The sequence below is a fragment of the Xenopus laevis genome, chromosome 5L (genome assembly GCF_017654675.1).
Source record: "Xenopus laevis strain J_2021 chromosome 5L, Xenopus_laevis_v10.1, whole genome shotgun sequence".
Taxonomy (NCBI): domain Eukaryota; kingdom Metazoa; phylum Chordata; class Amphibia; order Anura; family Pipidae; genus Xenopus; species Xenopus laevis.
Window position 1 is genome coordinate 105,181,811 of NC_054379.1, and position 15,077 is coordinate 105,196,887.

The following is a 15,077-nucleotide window of genomic DNA, read 5'->3' on the forward strand; positions in this document are numbered from 1 at the left end:
GTACAGAGACTTGTGAGTGATACACAAGAAGATCACAAAAGATGTGCCAAAAATTTATAGACAGAGGTTACCCCAAGAATATTGTACATGAGGCCCAACTTTGGGAGAAATCCTAAAACTAGGAAGAAACCGAGAGAAGGTATTCCTTTTGGTGACCCAATATTCTGATTAAAGTGAATCGATTGCGCAAGTGTTACGTAGACACTGGTACATACTTAGAAATGCATACCCCACAGTAAATGAGTTCAAGTTGCCACCTTTGATCTGGTATCGGCGGGGCAAAACCACTGGTGCCTCAGTTACCTCTTGTAATCTCAAGACCAAATCTAAAGAACATACTACCTTTCTGGGTATGAGATCAAAAGGTATGTATCCTAGTCTTCATTGTGTACAGTGCCCTTATGTACATAGAGGAAGGGAGTTTGTCCGCCCCAATTCTGTTTTGAGAATACACCTTTATTTCAAAATTTGCAGTTTATGTCTTGATATGTCCGTGTGGTCTCATCTATGTGGGTGAGACCACACACAGATCATCAAGTCACATACCGTTCAGCTATCAATTTGGGCAATATGACTTTGCCAGTATCTAAGCACTTTGTAGAAAAAGGACACACCTCAGAACAGTTGAGATTTATGGTATTAGAGACTATACCAGCTCAAAAAAAGGGGAGGTGATCGAGAACTTAAATTAAAAAAGAGAGAGGTTCGGTTGATAAATAAATTAAACTCCTTATATCCCGCTGGTCTCAATAGAGACTATGATTTGTTCATATGATACTGTTGATACTTGTGAAATATATTTATTGTATGGCGCTTGTACTAAATGGTTCACATGATGTGTGATGTCATTTCCTGTAAATCCCTTTAAATGCATTCTGTGTGTTAGTTGCATGTAGCTTGACAAAAGGTAGATGACTTGCCCGAAACGTCGCATTTTGATGTGATTCTTTTAATACACTTTTTCAGCAAATTAACCGCGTGCCGCCTCTACTTCTTTGACAATTATATATATATATATATATATATATATATATATATATATATATATATATATATATATATATAAAAATAAAAACTGACACAGCACTCCAAGTTTCGTATGCAAAAAAAAGATATATATTGTAGAAAGACATACCAAAGCCCATAGCCATATATATATATATATATATATATATATATATATATATATATATATATATATATATATATATATATATATATATATATATATATATATATATATATATACACACACACACACACAGTCACACAAGATATACAAAACTGAAATAAACAAAAATCACCACATAACTTTATTTAAAAAATATATATATATATATATATATATATATATATATATATATATATATATATATATATATATATATATATATATATATATATATATACATATATATATATACATAGTAATAAATATTTTCTAATGGCATTATTATTTAGTATTGGCTAATCAGGTAAATAAAATGATTTCCATATTAACGTTAAGACAATTTGTTTTAGTTACAGATTGTACGTCTAAATCTTTTTTGACAAAATAAGGTTATTTCAATTTTCACTTTCTAAGAATGGAGTTAAAGTAGACATTATGTGGCGGACTGTACACATTGACATCTGGTGCAAAATTTTCTTTATTTTTACACCACCGTGGGCTCATTTATAAAAACTGGGCAAATTTGCTCCTGGGCAGTAACCCATAGCAACCAATCAGTGATTAGCTTTTTTTTCAGTCAGCTGCAGAGTGAACACTGAAAGCAATCATTTGATTGGTTGCTACGGGGTACTGCCCAGGAGCAAATTTGCCCAGTGTTTATAAAAGAGCCCCTATGTGTTTAATGTAGCTCCCCCAAGAATACACCAGAATCAGGCATCTTACAGAGGCAATGCCAGTAACCTTCTAACAGCCAGCAGCCCCAGGCTCTCTGGTGTCACACTTTACCTAGCAAGTTTTTTCCATTAATTCAAATAGAATGTTGAAATGTAAAATCTATGTTGATGCCACTCTATTTGAAGACACCACAAATCCCAGCAGTTAAAGGCTTAATGTGAACGTGTAAATATTTGGTCCATCTCCTGTAAGTTGCAGGCAAATAGTGTCCTGTAAACTACAACAAGGGTAACTGAATGTGAGCATATAATACACATAGCACAAAGCTATCTATATTTAATTAGTTTCCAAGACAGTTACATGATGCAGTGATCTTTTCAAGTTTTTCACAGTCTATTGTGTTCATTCTCTATATCTTGTTGTTTTGTGCCCAGAATTGTAAATTGGCCAGATCATCTGTGGCGAATACCTGGCTTTAGGTCCCTTTAAAAGATAAGCGTTATACAATTATTTGCTCCTTGATTTTAGTTACTTTCTCCATGTCTTACTCCAGTGGGATCATATCTTGACATCAGTTTTAACTCCTGTTTGGTCTTCCAAAGGCTCACCGCTGCATCGGGAGGCTGGTGTGAGAACAGAGGTACACAATTGTCTAAGCTTTATCATGAACTGTTCTTCAGTGAAAAGTCAAGTATTATTTTTTTGTTTTGCTTCATTCAACAGACAACACAGAAGCCACAGACAAAAATACCTCACACAGAAAGCTTAAATCAAACTGTCACAAATGATTTTTTTTCACTTGGGTCATAATATTCCATAAAGAAGTGGGTTTTATAAACTATATGCACAGGGTTTTTGTATCGGCATGAAAGCACAGGTGCTGCACACTTATAATCCGTAGATCAGAGCAACTTGACCATGTAGAGAGCCTTGAACATAATGGAAAGGGCTAACCAATCCCAGCTGTCTTTTATATGAATATCTGCAAAATACTAGTTGAATCCATGGTGGGGAAACATATGATTTATAGCTCAAATGATATCTTAGAGAAAGCTGGGAAAAATCTAAAAAAACAAACCCATATAATGCTAAAAACAAATATTAGACACAGGTGCAGGACAAAAAGGCACTCTAAAAACAGTTCAAATGCACATAGTTCAGTGGTTGAACACAACACACAAGTATTTCTGAAGATATTAGTTTTGGAGGGCCTCTGATGTGGCTTAAGGCTAGCAGTTGGCAGCAACATATTCTGATACCTTGCAGGGCCTCACCCCCCCCCCCCCAGCAGCTGAACACTGTGCTTATGCTGCAGCTGGAGATATCGACATCAAATTGGGCAACTTTGTATTCCCTTTTACAGGACCATGACATTAACTACTTATATAAGGCAGTAAAGAACATTTTTACTGTTGAATATGTATCTTTACTTATCTATAATTTATCTTTTTTTGTAAAAAAGTGCCATTTTGCAACTGCTTAGCATTTTTATAGTTTGAGAAAGGTTGCTTCCTCATATGTTGTGAATGCCTATTCACTGCTACAACTATGTTCCCATAGTTGACCAAGTATTGAAGTGCCATTAAAGGACAAGGAAAGTCTAAAATAGAATAAGGCTAGAAATGCTGTATTTTGTATGCTAAACATAAGCATGAACTTACTGCACCACAAAGACTAATCAAACAAATGATTTATGCTTAAGTTGGCCACATGGGGCTGTCATTTTGTAACTTTGTTTAACATCTTTGCCTGACCCTGCACATGCTCAGTGTGGTCTGAGCTGCTTAGGGATCGTCATAAACAAAGCTGCTTAAATTCTGCATTTCTGGTAAGTAAGGCGGGGGCGCCCCCTGCTGTTCAAAGTATAATTGTTTCCCTGCTCAGCAGTTAGTGACCGTCTGACAATTCCTATCCACAGCAGTAAATGAAGGGAGAATTTCACTGCATACAGTCAGGTTTCTTATAAAACAGTACACATTTTTTAATTAAAGTATATTGGAGATAGGTTTCTTTTTCATTAAAGAAAGTAAAAATGGGATTTTATTTTTTTGCCTTTCCTTGTCCTTTAAGGAGAAAGTGGATTCAAAAAGGTATTCAATTCTCTATTTTTACCCATATGCTTTGTGTGATATCAACTTTGCCACTCCTATTCACTCACCACTTCACTGCATCCTATTGAAGGCTGGCTTTTCTTCTTCTGTCTGTTTTTTAAAAGCTCTGTCTGTCGTTCCTCAAATCTGGAGTGGAACCAGTTGTGAGCCTCTTCAAGATTAAGGCTAATCTAATGTGAGAGAGACTGAATTGGCATCCTGACCAAATATATAACCCAGATAAAACATATGATATTGGGAAAACCACTGTACAGATTTAAAGACACGGCTTTACACAACTCAAAGAGACCTGAAATGTAACATACAAACACAGATATCACTCACTTGTTCAGATTCGGCACTAGCATCCCGCAATTTCTGCTTCATTACCTCTTTTTCTTCTTGCAATGCCTGCACTCTCTCTTCCAACCCCTTGAAAACAATGTACACAGATGTCACAAAACAATGTAAATGTGTCTGATAGAGAATCTATGCATCACACTTGCATGGAAAGGATGCCTACTAACAGTTTGCAATAATTACCTTGCACTTATCATCCAGCTCCATTCTGAGCTGCATCTCCTTCTCCAGCTCACTGCGCAGCATACACTCCTGTGTTTTATGTGAATCAGTAGCCATCTCTGCCCGCAGACTGCTCACTTCAGCAAGAAATTCTTGTATGTGCTGGGACTATAGAAATAAGACAAAAATAGGAATGGAAACACATTTCTATCTTGTTAAGACCTCACTGGTGTATATTGCAGGCAACTAATTACACCACACAGCTCTCAGATTCCCTCTGAATGCAATCCAGCAATGGCCTCCTTGTCGTTGCAACATTTATTTATTTATTTATTTTTAAATCTCTTTTATTTATACTTTTCAATGAAAAAATATTGAACATTGATACAATTAAGTGAAAAAGAAGAGACAGGTGGTACATATAGTTTGTGCTGAAACCTTCTCCATTTACATTTTGGATTTGCAATAAATCTGCCATGGAGACCATATTTCTGTATGTTTATCCATTTAGTCCGTTAATAAAGTTAATAAAGTTAGTGTGGTGTTTATTCTTCCTTCTAATTTGTGGGTCTTAATTACGTTTTGCAACCATTGTTTTGCTAGATTAATCATAGCTGCTGGCTAAATCTGAGACAAGAGTTTGTTGTGTGAAATATTTAACTCCTTGGTACTGAGTGTTAGCAAGGCTAAGCAAATATCTTTTTGTATTGGCTTCTGAAATACTGTATCTAAAAATATCTTCCCAGTATGCGTTTGCCACAGGACATGTCTACCAAATGTGTATGAAATTACCTATTTCTCCACATCCTCGAAAGCACGTAGGCGGCGAGGAAGAATTTATTCTGTGCTTCCTATCAGGAGAGATATACCACCTTGTCAGTACTTTTGTATGGCTGTATTGGGGGAAATCTTGGAGATGGAATTCCATATTGACGTCCATTCCCTTTGTGAGTTCTCTTGACCAAGATTTTTGAGATAGTAGTTTATATAAAAGCAAAAGAAACCCTTAAGTTTACCTGCTTGTTGAGAACAAGTTTTTAATATGGAAGGGGTCATTCCTGAAAGAGGGGTTTATTGTTTTAATAAAATGATGTAATTGGGTGTATCTATAAATTTCTCCTTCTGGCAAGTCTTGACACAAATTGCAGGTAATGGATTGATTTAATGCCAGTGGTGAGGAGGAGATCTTTGATACTGAAGATATGATTATCTTTCCACAACTAAAGGCTGAAGTAGCTAGTCCAGGAGGTAAGAGGGGTTATTATGTATGGGGGTTAGGGTGCTTCGAGGTGAAGTTATTTGGGAATTGTGGAGAATGTTGTGCCACATACTGACTGTGTGAGCTAAGACTGAGTGCTGAGGGAGTGCTATTCTCTGCTGAGTTTTGTCTATCCACAAGTAGGCCATTAGATTGCAACATCTTTTTTTTATGAATGCTTAGGCCTCAAAAGCAACTTTATAAATGTGGACTTAAAGAGATACTGACACCAGAAATAAAACGTTTTTCCCAAGTCACCCATGGCAGACAATTCACCAACATGGGTTAATCCCGCCTATCAGGTCACTGGACAGGAAAGTGTTAACGATCGGTTTAAATACCTTGCTCCTCCCAGCAATACTCGTCTTTTTTCCTGTCCAGGTCACGACAGGCTGCTACAAGCTGTTACAGGCTGTTACAGATTGCTAAAGGCTGCTAAAAAGCTTACCATACCAGAGTGGGTCTCTCTCTCTCTCTCTCCCCTCTGATGCCTCCAAGTGCACCCTATATGGGTTGTGGTGAGAAGAACCCGTTGGGCAGGGTTGTGTGCTGGAGCTGCTGTAGGAATTCCCTCCTAGGGTGAGAGGAGGATGAAGCAGTCCAGAGGATCAGCCGTTTCATGTGGATTCGAGGCTGTGTAAATTGTTTGTTCCATGTGGACAACACACGCGCCAATACTGACGCGGACGCGCGTCGAGTGCGGACGCGGAAGCGCGTGGAAGACGCGCGTCTGAATTGACGAACGGAGTGACGTGCGCCGGAAGTGACGCACGCGGAAGACGCGCGCCCAAATGGGACGCGCGCCGGGATTGGTGCACGCGAAGGACGCGCGCCCGGAGGTGACGCGCGATCGGTCTGACGCGCGGGAAAACGGCGTCAGGAAGTGACGCAATAAGAAGACGCTGGCAGTATGTGCAAGGCTGGCGTTTTGGCTGGATATGATAGTACACTTCGCTGGAAGTTGGGGAGCGTTTGTTCACTCGGCTACAGATTGTTACTATGGATCAGCCTGGCTCTGGAAAAGGATCTCAGCCCAAAGGTCCTAGCCTACATGTGTCAACTGAATTGCAGAAAGGGGAGCCTACTCTTTCAAGGAAAGCGGCTTCAGCTACGGACCCAGTAGCGTCTGCAGACCCTCAGCCTTCAGGAGCCCCACAATTGGATGCTCTGGTCTCCATCATCAAGCAAGCTGTGGTACAAGGCATGCAAGAGGCTACTGCTTCTACCTCTGGGGTACAGAGGAAAGCTAAGAGGGTCAGAGATTTGCCATATGAGTCTCTATCGGATGTGTCAGATGAGGAATTGTATTCTCCTGGGGAGGCACATTCTGAACTCTCAGAGGAAGGAGAAGTGTTTTCTGAGGAAGAAATTACATTTGACCCTACAGCGATAGAGAATCTGGTAAAGGCAGTAAGGAAGATGCTGTGTCTTTCGGAAGAGCTACCTAAGTCTAGTTCAGCAGATAAGTTCTTCCCATCGGTCAGGAAAAGACAGGTGACTTTCCCGGTACATGATTCGATTAAGGAAATCATCAGCTCTGAGTGGAAGAGAACAGAGAAAAAGTTTGTTGTCCAGGGGAAGTTTGCAAAAAAGTATCCGGTGGAGGAGTCTTTCTCTAAGTTGTGGGACAATCCGCCTAAAGTCGATGCTGCAGTGGTAAGGTTGGCAAGAAAGACGACGCTGCCAGTGGATGATGCAGCAGCTTTCCGTGATCCAATGGAGAAACGGATCGAAACGAATCTCAAGAAGACGTTTATAGCGGCAGGAGCAACTTGTAGACCGGCAGTAGCTATGACCTCCACATCAAGAGCTATGAAGGTGTGGTTAAATAACCTGGAAGATGCCATTTCGTCTAATGTCAAAAGATCAGGGTTACGTGAAATGTTGTCCGAATTGAAGCTAGCGGTGGATTTCATGACAGATACCTCTCTAGATCTGGTACATCTAGCTTCAAGAACTATGGCACTTTCGGTGTCCTCAAGAAGGGCTTTGTGGCTGAAGCCGTGGCTGGCGGATGCAGCCTCTAAGGTGAACTTATGTCAGTTGCCATTTGAGGGGGAGATGCTCTTCGGTGAGAAACTCGATTCTATAATTAAGAAGGCTTCCGGGGGCAAGAGTGTATTTTTGCCGCAGGAAAAGAGATTCAGACGTCAAGGGGGTAGGCCTAGTTCCCCCATTAACAGGTTCTTTCGAGGTTCAAGACAGCCTAGATATGGAAGGACTGCCGGAAGACAGACGAATTGGAAGCCCACAAGGGGGGAAAGTAGGCCTCCCAATAGGAGAAGTTCTACTTTCAGCTCAAGCCATACAGAGAAGAAGCAATGAGATCAGGCCGGCTCAGACCAGCAGAGTGGGGGCACGTCTAACATCCTTTTATGCGGTCTGGGCCTCAAAAATCAGAGACCAATGGGTCCTGAGGGTGATTCAGGAAGGATATCGGTTGGAATTCCACAGGTTGCCATCTCGCAATGTGTTCAAGATGTCTTCAGTTCCGCAGGTACCAGGTTCGGACCAAGTGTTACAGGAGTATGTAGATCAACTCCTGAACTCGGGGGCAGTGGAATGGGTTCCGAGGTCCCAACAGGGCTTAGGTTTCTATTCGAAGCTCTTTCTAGTCCGGAAAGCCTCGGGGGCATTCAGACCAGTACTGGATTTACGCCCTCTGAATCAGTTTGTCAACTGCAGGCGCTTCAAAATGGAATCACTGACGTCCATCCTACAAGCAGTTCCGCCACAGTCATGGCTAATAAATCTGGACTTGAAGGACGCATATTTTCATGTACCAGTGCACAAGACACACCGGAAGTATCTTCGGTTTGCCTTCAGAGGTCAACATGTCCAGTTTACCTGCCTTCCCTTTGGCCTCTCAACGTCCCCAAGAACATTCACGAAGGTCCTGGTCACGGTCGCGGCTTTTCTAAGAGTAGAAGGTGTGCCTATATTTCATTACCTGGACGACATTCTGTTGGTGGCTTCATCAAGAGAAGAAGCTCTGAAATTCAGGGACAGAACAATCCTGGTACTCCAACAGTTCGGTTGGATAATAAATTGGGAGAAGAGCAACCTACTTCCATCACAAAGGATGGTCTTCTTGGGTGCACACCTCGATACGCAGGAAGGAATAGTTTCACTTCCTCAAGAAAAGATACAGCATATATTGAGACAAATAAGACAGTTCAAGGAACAACAAAGAGTCTCAGTAAGGTCATGCATGTCGGTCCTAGGTCTCATGGCATCTACGATGCAGATGGTGAAGTGGGCCAGGTGGAACATGAGGCCTCTCCAACAATTCATCCTGAGGGAAAATGCTTCAAGACAGTTGAAACTAAATTCACGGATTGTAGTTTCAGAGAACGCCAAAGACAGTTTAAGTTGGTGGCTGGTTGTAGGAAACTTGACTCAGGGGATGGTCCTTGCAAACCCCCCGTATGTGGTGATCACGACAGACGCTTCAGAGAGAGGCTGGGGTGCAGTACTGGAAGGCCGCAGTGTTCAAGGTCATTGGAACCTGCAGGGTGTCTCCTCAAACATTCTGGAACTACGGGCCGTGAAAGAGGCGTTGCGGGCCTTTTCAGGAAAAATTTTACATGCCTGGGTAAAGATTCAGTCAGACAATGTTACAACGGTGTCTTATGTGCAGAAGCAAGGCGGCACCAGAAGCGCCCGACTGCTAAAAGAACTAGCCCCAATAATGACGTGGGCAGAGGAAAATCTAGAAGGGCTGACAGCCTTACATATTCCAGGCAGTCAGAATACGGAGGCAGACTTTCTCAGTCGCAACACCTTGCAACCAGGAGAATGGAGTTTATGTCTGCTAACCTTTCAAGGCGTAGTACAAAGGTTCGGAAGGCCAGAAATCGATCTTATGGCCACAGACAAAAATCACAAGTGCAGCAGGTTCTTTTCCAGGGCACCATGTCCTCTGGCAGAAGCAGTGGATGCACTCCTCCAGGATTGGAGCAGGATATTTGGTTATGTCTTTCCGCCCTTTCCAATGATTTGGAGGGTGTTGAAAAAGGTGGATGCCGAAAAAGCCTTAGTCATAGCCATAATTCCGTATTGGCCGAGACGCCCTTGGTTTCCGCTCCTGCAGAGTTTGGCAGTAGAGCCACCTCTGAGACTGCCTCTTCAGCCGGATTTGTTGTCCTAGGGCCCAGTGGTCTACGAGGGAGTGGATTCCCTGTCACTGACGGCATGGAAATTGAAAGGCAGAGGCTAGCAGTATATGGTTTCCAGGACGATCTGGTGAATTTCTTATTGAAGGCTCGGAGGGCTTCTACCTCGGCTCAATATTACAGGGTCTGGAAGTGCTTCTCAGAATTTGCAGTACAACACAAGTTTGACCCAAAAGATCCTACTGTCCAACAGGTGGTTCAGTTCCTGTTTGTGGGTTTCCAGAGGAAACTTAGCACAAGCACTCTGCAAGGTCAAGTTTCCGCATTATCTGCGTTGTGTGGCCATTCCTGGGCGGAGGAGCCTCTGGTTAACCGGTTCTTCAACGCAATGAGAAGAGTGTGCCCTTTCAAGAAATCCAGAGTTCCACCTTGGGACCTTACGATCGTCTTACGAGCCTTAATGTCTTCACCTTTTGAGCCTTTGCGGGAGGCCTCGGACTGGCATGCGACGTTGAAAGTCCTGTTCCTGGTCGCTATTACCTCAGCTTGCAGGGTTGGAGAGATTTCTGCTTTGTCAGCAAAAGAGCCCGACACAGTTGTCTATCCGGACAAAGTGATTATGAGACCAGCTTTCGAATTTCTTCCAAAAGTAATCTCTCAATTTCATGCCGATTTGGAAGTTACACTACCTTCCTTCTGCCCTTCTCCAAAGTCTGACAAGGAGCGAGAATGGCATACTTTGGACCTGGTGAGGGCCGTTTCGCATTATCTGACGCGAACGAAGGATTGGCGAAAATCTGACAGGTTATTCCTGATTCCGAGGGGCCCTAGAAAGGGTTTGGCGCCAGCTAAGTCTACGATTGGCCGCTGGATTGTCTCCTGCATTGCTCTAGCTTATCGGTTGACAGGCAATGAGATTCCTAAGGACCTGAGGGCTCATTCTACAAGAGCCATGGCTACTTCCTGGGCGGCGGAAGCCAAGGCCCCGCCAGACCTCATCTGTAAGGCTGCTAGGTGGACGTCTTCCTGTACCTTCATTCGTCATTATAGACTGAATGTGATGTTGTCTCAAGATGCAAAGTTTGGAAGAAAGATTTTGCAATCTGTTGTTCATTCTAAATAAAAGTTTTTTTTTGTTGATCAATAGTGGTCCCTCCCTTCTTAAAGCTTGGGGAAATCCCATGTTGGTGAATTGTCTGCCATGGGTGACTTGAGAAATATAGAAATTTTTTCATACTCACCGTAATTTCTATTTCCAAGTCACTTCCATGGCAGCATTCACCAACTTCCCTCCCTTCTTCTGGAGCTTGTTACTAGATGAGTATTGCTGGGAGGAGCAAGGTATTTAAACCGATCGTTAACACTTTCCTGTCCAGTGACCTGATAGGCGGGATTAACCCATGTTGGTGAATGCTGCCATGGAAGTGACTTGGAAATAGAAATTACGGTGAGTATGAAAAAATTTCTATATTTTGCATTTATCATAATATTGGCTTTGTATGCTACTTATAATTTTGCTATAAAGTATTGGCCTGATGCTTTTCCATTACCTGTCTGACTCCCTGTGTTCATCTATGAGGGTGCTGCCATATTTGTGCAGCAGGAGTCCATTAGCATTAGAAACTTTAACTGACAGGCTGAGATGGGACAGTCAGATTTAGGAACTTTAACTAAATATTACTTACAAAAACAGAACTCTCCGCAAACAACTATCAACATGACCTATAGGTAACTTTTAATGTACATTCATATTTTCTGAAAAGATGATAGTTTTCACTCATCTTCTTTCACTCACCTGTTCCTTATTCCGTTTCTCATATTCCTCCTTTACTTGTTTTAAGTGTTTCAGTTGAGTCTGTATCTCCTACAAAGAATAAATACAGTAAGTACAAAGGGGAAATTATTTTTTTTGTGAGTGGTCTTTATAGTAGATGGTGTGGTAATTAAATACCCTTGGCTAGCAGTAATCAAGGGGAATATAATCAAGGGGATATAGAATGGATATTAAGCTGTATATATAATATGAGCTATACATTATGAAATGTACATGGTGTCCAGGAAGTACTTGTAGCTTGTTCCCTTTGTGCAATAATGTAATAGAATCCCTCAGGTTCACATGTTTATAAAGAATTATGTACAGTCTCTTTTACTTAATCTAGTCTACACAATGTAGTTTTGTTAATATACATATAGTGTATCAGTATTCTATGCCCATACTGACACGTCTTTAACAGCATGGCATCCTTTTTTTGTGTCTCGGACTAATTTTGCCTTGGTGCAAAAGGATGTTTTCAAGCATATTTTCTGCCCCTAGTGAATACCACCTCGTTTTGAACGGATAATAGATTGACAAGCAACTGTACCCAAGCAAGAGCTTATCATCAAAGTTAATGAAGAAGACAAAACAAAACAGCTTGTGGTGTTGCATAGCCCATAAATGTGGCCAATTTCTTGTCAGCTACCTTAGGTTGGTAGCTTGCATAAAATCTAGTTTCCAACCAGCAGAATAAATGGTACCATTTTTTATGATAAGTGTGGTCACTGGACAGTACTGATTTATTAATATTTGAAAGGGGGTTTCTCAAGCTGTTTCCCAGTTCATATGGATAAACTTAAATGTGCAGATTAAAGGGGAACTATCGCAAAAATGAAAATGTAATATAAGCTTCATCATACTGAAATAAGAGACTTAAAAATTCTGTACTGTTTCTGAAATAATCAAGTTTATCTTGGGTGTCAGATATTCATTGACAGTTAGATTTAATATATGTTATGAGGGGGGCTCCTTTTGTCTAGAAGATGTATTAAAGCTCACTATATTGAAATCACCAGACATCCTGTCTCTCTTCATACAGGATTTGTACAAAAGGCAGTTATTTTTTTAGATTTGAAATGTATTGGAATCAGTTATTGGAGTGAGCTCTAATACATCTGCTGGGAAAGGAAGCACCCCTATGAGATATATTGGATCTAACTGTCAATGGATATCTGACACCCAACTGCTGCATGAAGACAGAATGAAGAGAAACAGATGCTGAGAGAGGGATAGTGAACATAAACTTGATTATAAATGCAGAATATTTAATTGTAATTACAAATTTTCTTATTTCAGTATGATGAATCTTATATTACATTTTCATTTTCACGATAGTCCCCTTTAATGAGGCAAACCGCTTAGAATAACCTAGTCCAGTGAATTTTGCTGTCCATTGATAGGACATTAAATAAACTGCAATCAAATGTTGATAAGCTATTAAAAAAAAAGTAAATTAAGTCATTAATCTATCAAACTATTTATAATTGCGAGTTCCTAAAATGTATAAGCTTTGACCATTTTACCCTGTAACCCTCTATCCACTTCTGGGAAACATTATGAAGGGTTCCTAAAGAATACTGAATAATGTAAAGTGGTGTTGTTCACTGATGTACTTTGATCTGTAAACAAAACCATTCATGGAAAGGTAACCAGATTTGCCCAGTAGTATGTTCAGTGAATATTTGCTTACTGAATGTCATTTTTAACATCTGTCTCACAACTATTACTGGAACTGTAATCACTTTGCCCTTTACAAAATCATCAAAGGGTTTAAGAGAACAAGGAAAATAAGGCACTTTTGAGATACATGTTTCAAGGAACTACATTGAGTTCTCTGTAGAACCCTTACTCTATTTGCAGCAGATGGACGTACACGTCAAGCAGCTTCACCCATTAGGAGAGATGTGAAAGAGTGAACAGTTTGTGAAAAAATGTTTTCATATAAAAATATGTACTGTGAAATGCAGGGTCCCTAAATTATCAACATTTTATAATGTTTGTCCAGCAAATAAAATTGAGTTTGGCTGATTTTGATCAAACTGATTTGCCATCTGGAATAAGATTCCATTCAGATATGCTTGTCTGAGACACCCTCAAATGGGTAGATCCATTTTAATACGTTATAGAACATATTCTTAGCATCATTTCAATTGGACCAGTTTTTTTACATTCTGCCTCTTTCAAATAGGCATTCAAATAGGCAGCCAAAAACAAGTGCTGTGTAAGGTTACATTTTTATTGTTACTATGTATTACTTATCTTTCAAGCCAGACCCTCCCTTAATAACATTTCAGTCTTTCACTGAAACCACTGCATGGTTGTTAGGGTAAATTGTAAATGTATGAAATTCCAAATTGTAGCGCTGCTGAACAAATTGTAAAATAATTTAAAAACTGCACAAAATAGAAAATTAAGACCTATTGCAAATGGTCTTGGAAAATCACTGTCTACGTCATATTAAAGTTAATGAACTACCCCTTTAAATAATTTTTACCATTATCCAAAACCTTGGATATGCAATATTATGTACACATACACTGAAACTGAGCACAATCATGGCCCATGTAAGTCCAGGCTAGATTTTTGGAAAGGCCCTGGACATACATCCACGGAAGGTAGCAGGATGCCAATAAGTATTAAAGTTTCATTTTCTATTCTTGTAAATTGTAATACCCCCACTTTCATCTATTTATTTTAAATCTCTTTGTATCTTATCTCTCAAAAGTAATTCTGAAAATGCTACAGGTCATTTACATTCTCAGGAGGTGCAAGTGCAGGAGCACTAAGGGGCACAAGAATGCACCCCTTAGTGCTCACGTACAGAGCACTTACAGAGCTACAATTCCTAGTCGTTGGTCTAGGAGTTGGCTTCCTGACGGTCCCTAAATTGCATGTGAAATAGGATGGGTGGGAGGGCACCTACATGCTATCCCTACCCACCCATCTTAGATCAATCGCTGACTAATGCAGCCAATGCTCAATTCCTGGGGCATAGTGCAAGTCTCTGTGCCTGCAGCAAGTAACATTGCAGCACCCATTCTACAAAGTAGCAAGAAAAGGCCAATTGCTGACTTTTTTGCACAGTGCCCTGTAAAAAGAAGATCTGCTGTCTGGTTGATAGGGTTAGTTCCTAATTACTGGGGGTGTCAGTATATTAGGACCCCCACAATGATTAGGATCTGACCCAGGCAGTGGGTCTCCTTTACAGAGGACACAGGTGTATGGTGTGGCCATAGCCTTAAACAATGACTAGTTTTTTCTAGTTTAGTTGTGTTTCAGACATTAAAGAAGAACTATAGCTTAGCAAATATGTAGGCTAGAAATACTGCACATTATGTTTTGAACTTCTGTACCAGCTCTTTGTGACCACAACCCATTAGCAGTGAAGATCTGTGAATCCCAATGAGCTCCCATTTTCTCATCTGCTGAA

At 40.6% G+C, this 15,077-nt stretch overlaps 1 protein-coding gene across 5 annotated transcripts in view; it reads right to left on the bottom strand.

The window, feature by feature from the left end:
* Positions 1 to 1,991: 1,991 nt before the first annotated feature.
* The window catches only part of ccdc150.L (coiled-coil domain containing 150 L homeolog), a 54,081-nt gene continuing 40,995 nt past the window's right edge, over positions 1,992 to 15,077 (bottom strand). For 2 of the 5 annotated variants that reach the window (XM_018263553.2, XM_018263558.2), the window contains 5 exons: positions 11,627 to 11,695; positions 4,480 to 4,626; positions 4,282 to 4,368; positions 4,005 to 4,127; positions 1,992 to 2,469 (listed from right to left, as the gene is read on the bottom strand). In XM_018263553.2, coding sequence (XP_018119042.1) covers positions 2,371 to 2,469; positions 4,005 to 4,127; positions 4,282 to 4,368; positions 4,480 to 4,626; positions 11,627 to 11,695 — 525 coding nt within the window. In that variant the 3' untranslated portion in view covers positions 1,992 to 2,370. The remainder of the gene's footprint in view (positions 2,470 to 4,004; positions 4,128 to 4,281; positions 4,369 to 4,479; positions 4,627 to 11,626; positions 11,696 to 15,077) is intronic. The other 3 variants (XM_018263554.2, XM_018263557.2, XM_018263556.2) reach the window with 3 other exon arrangements.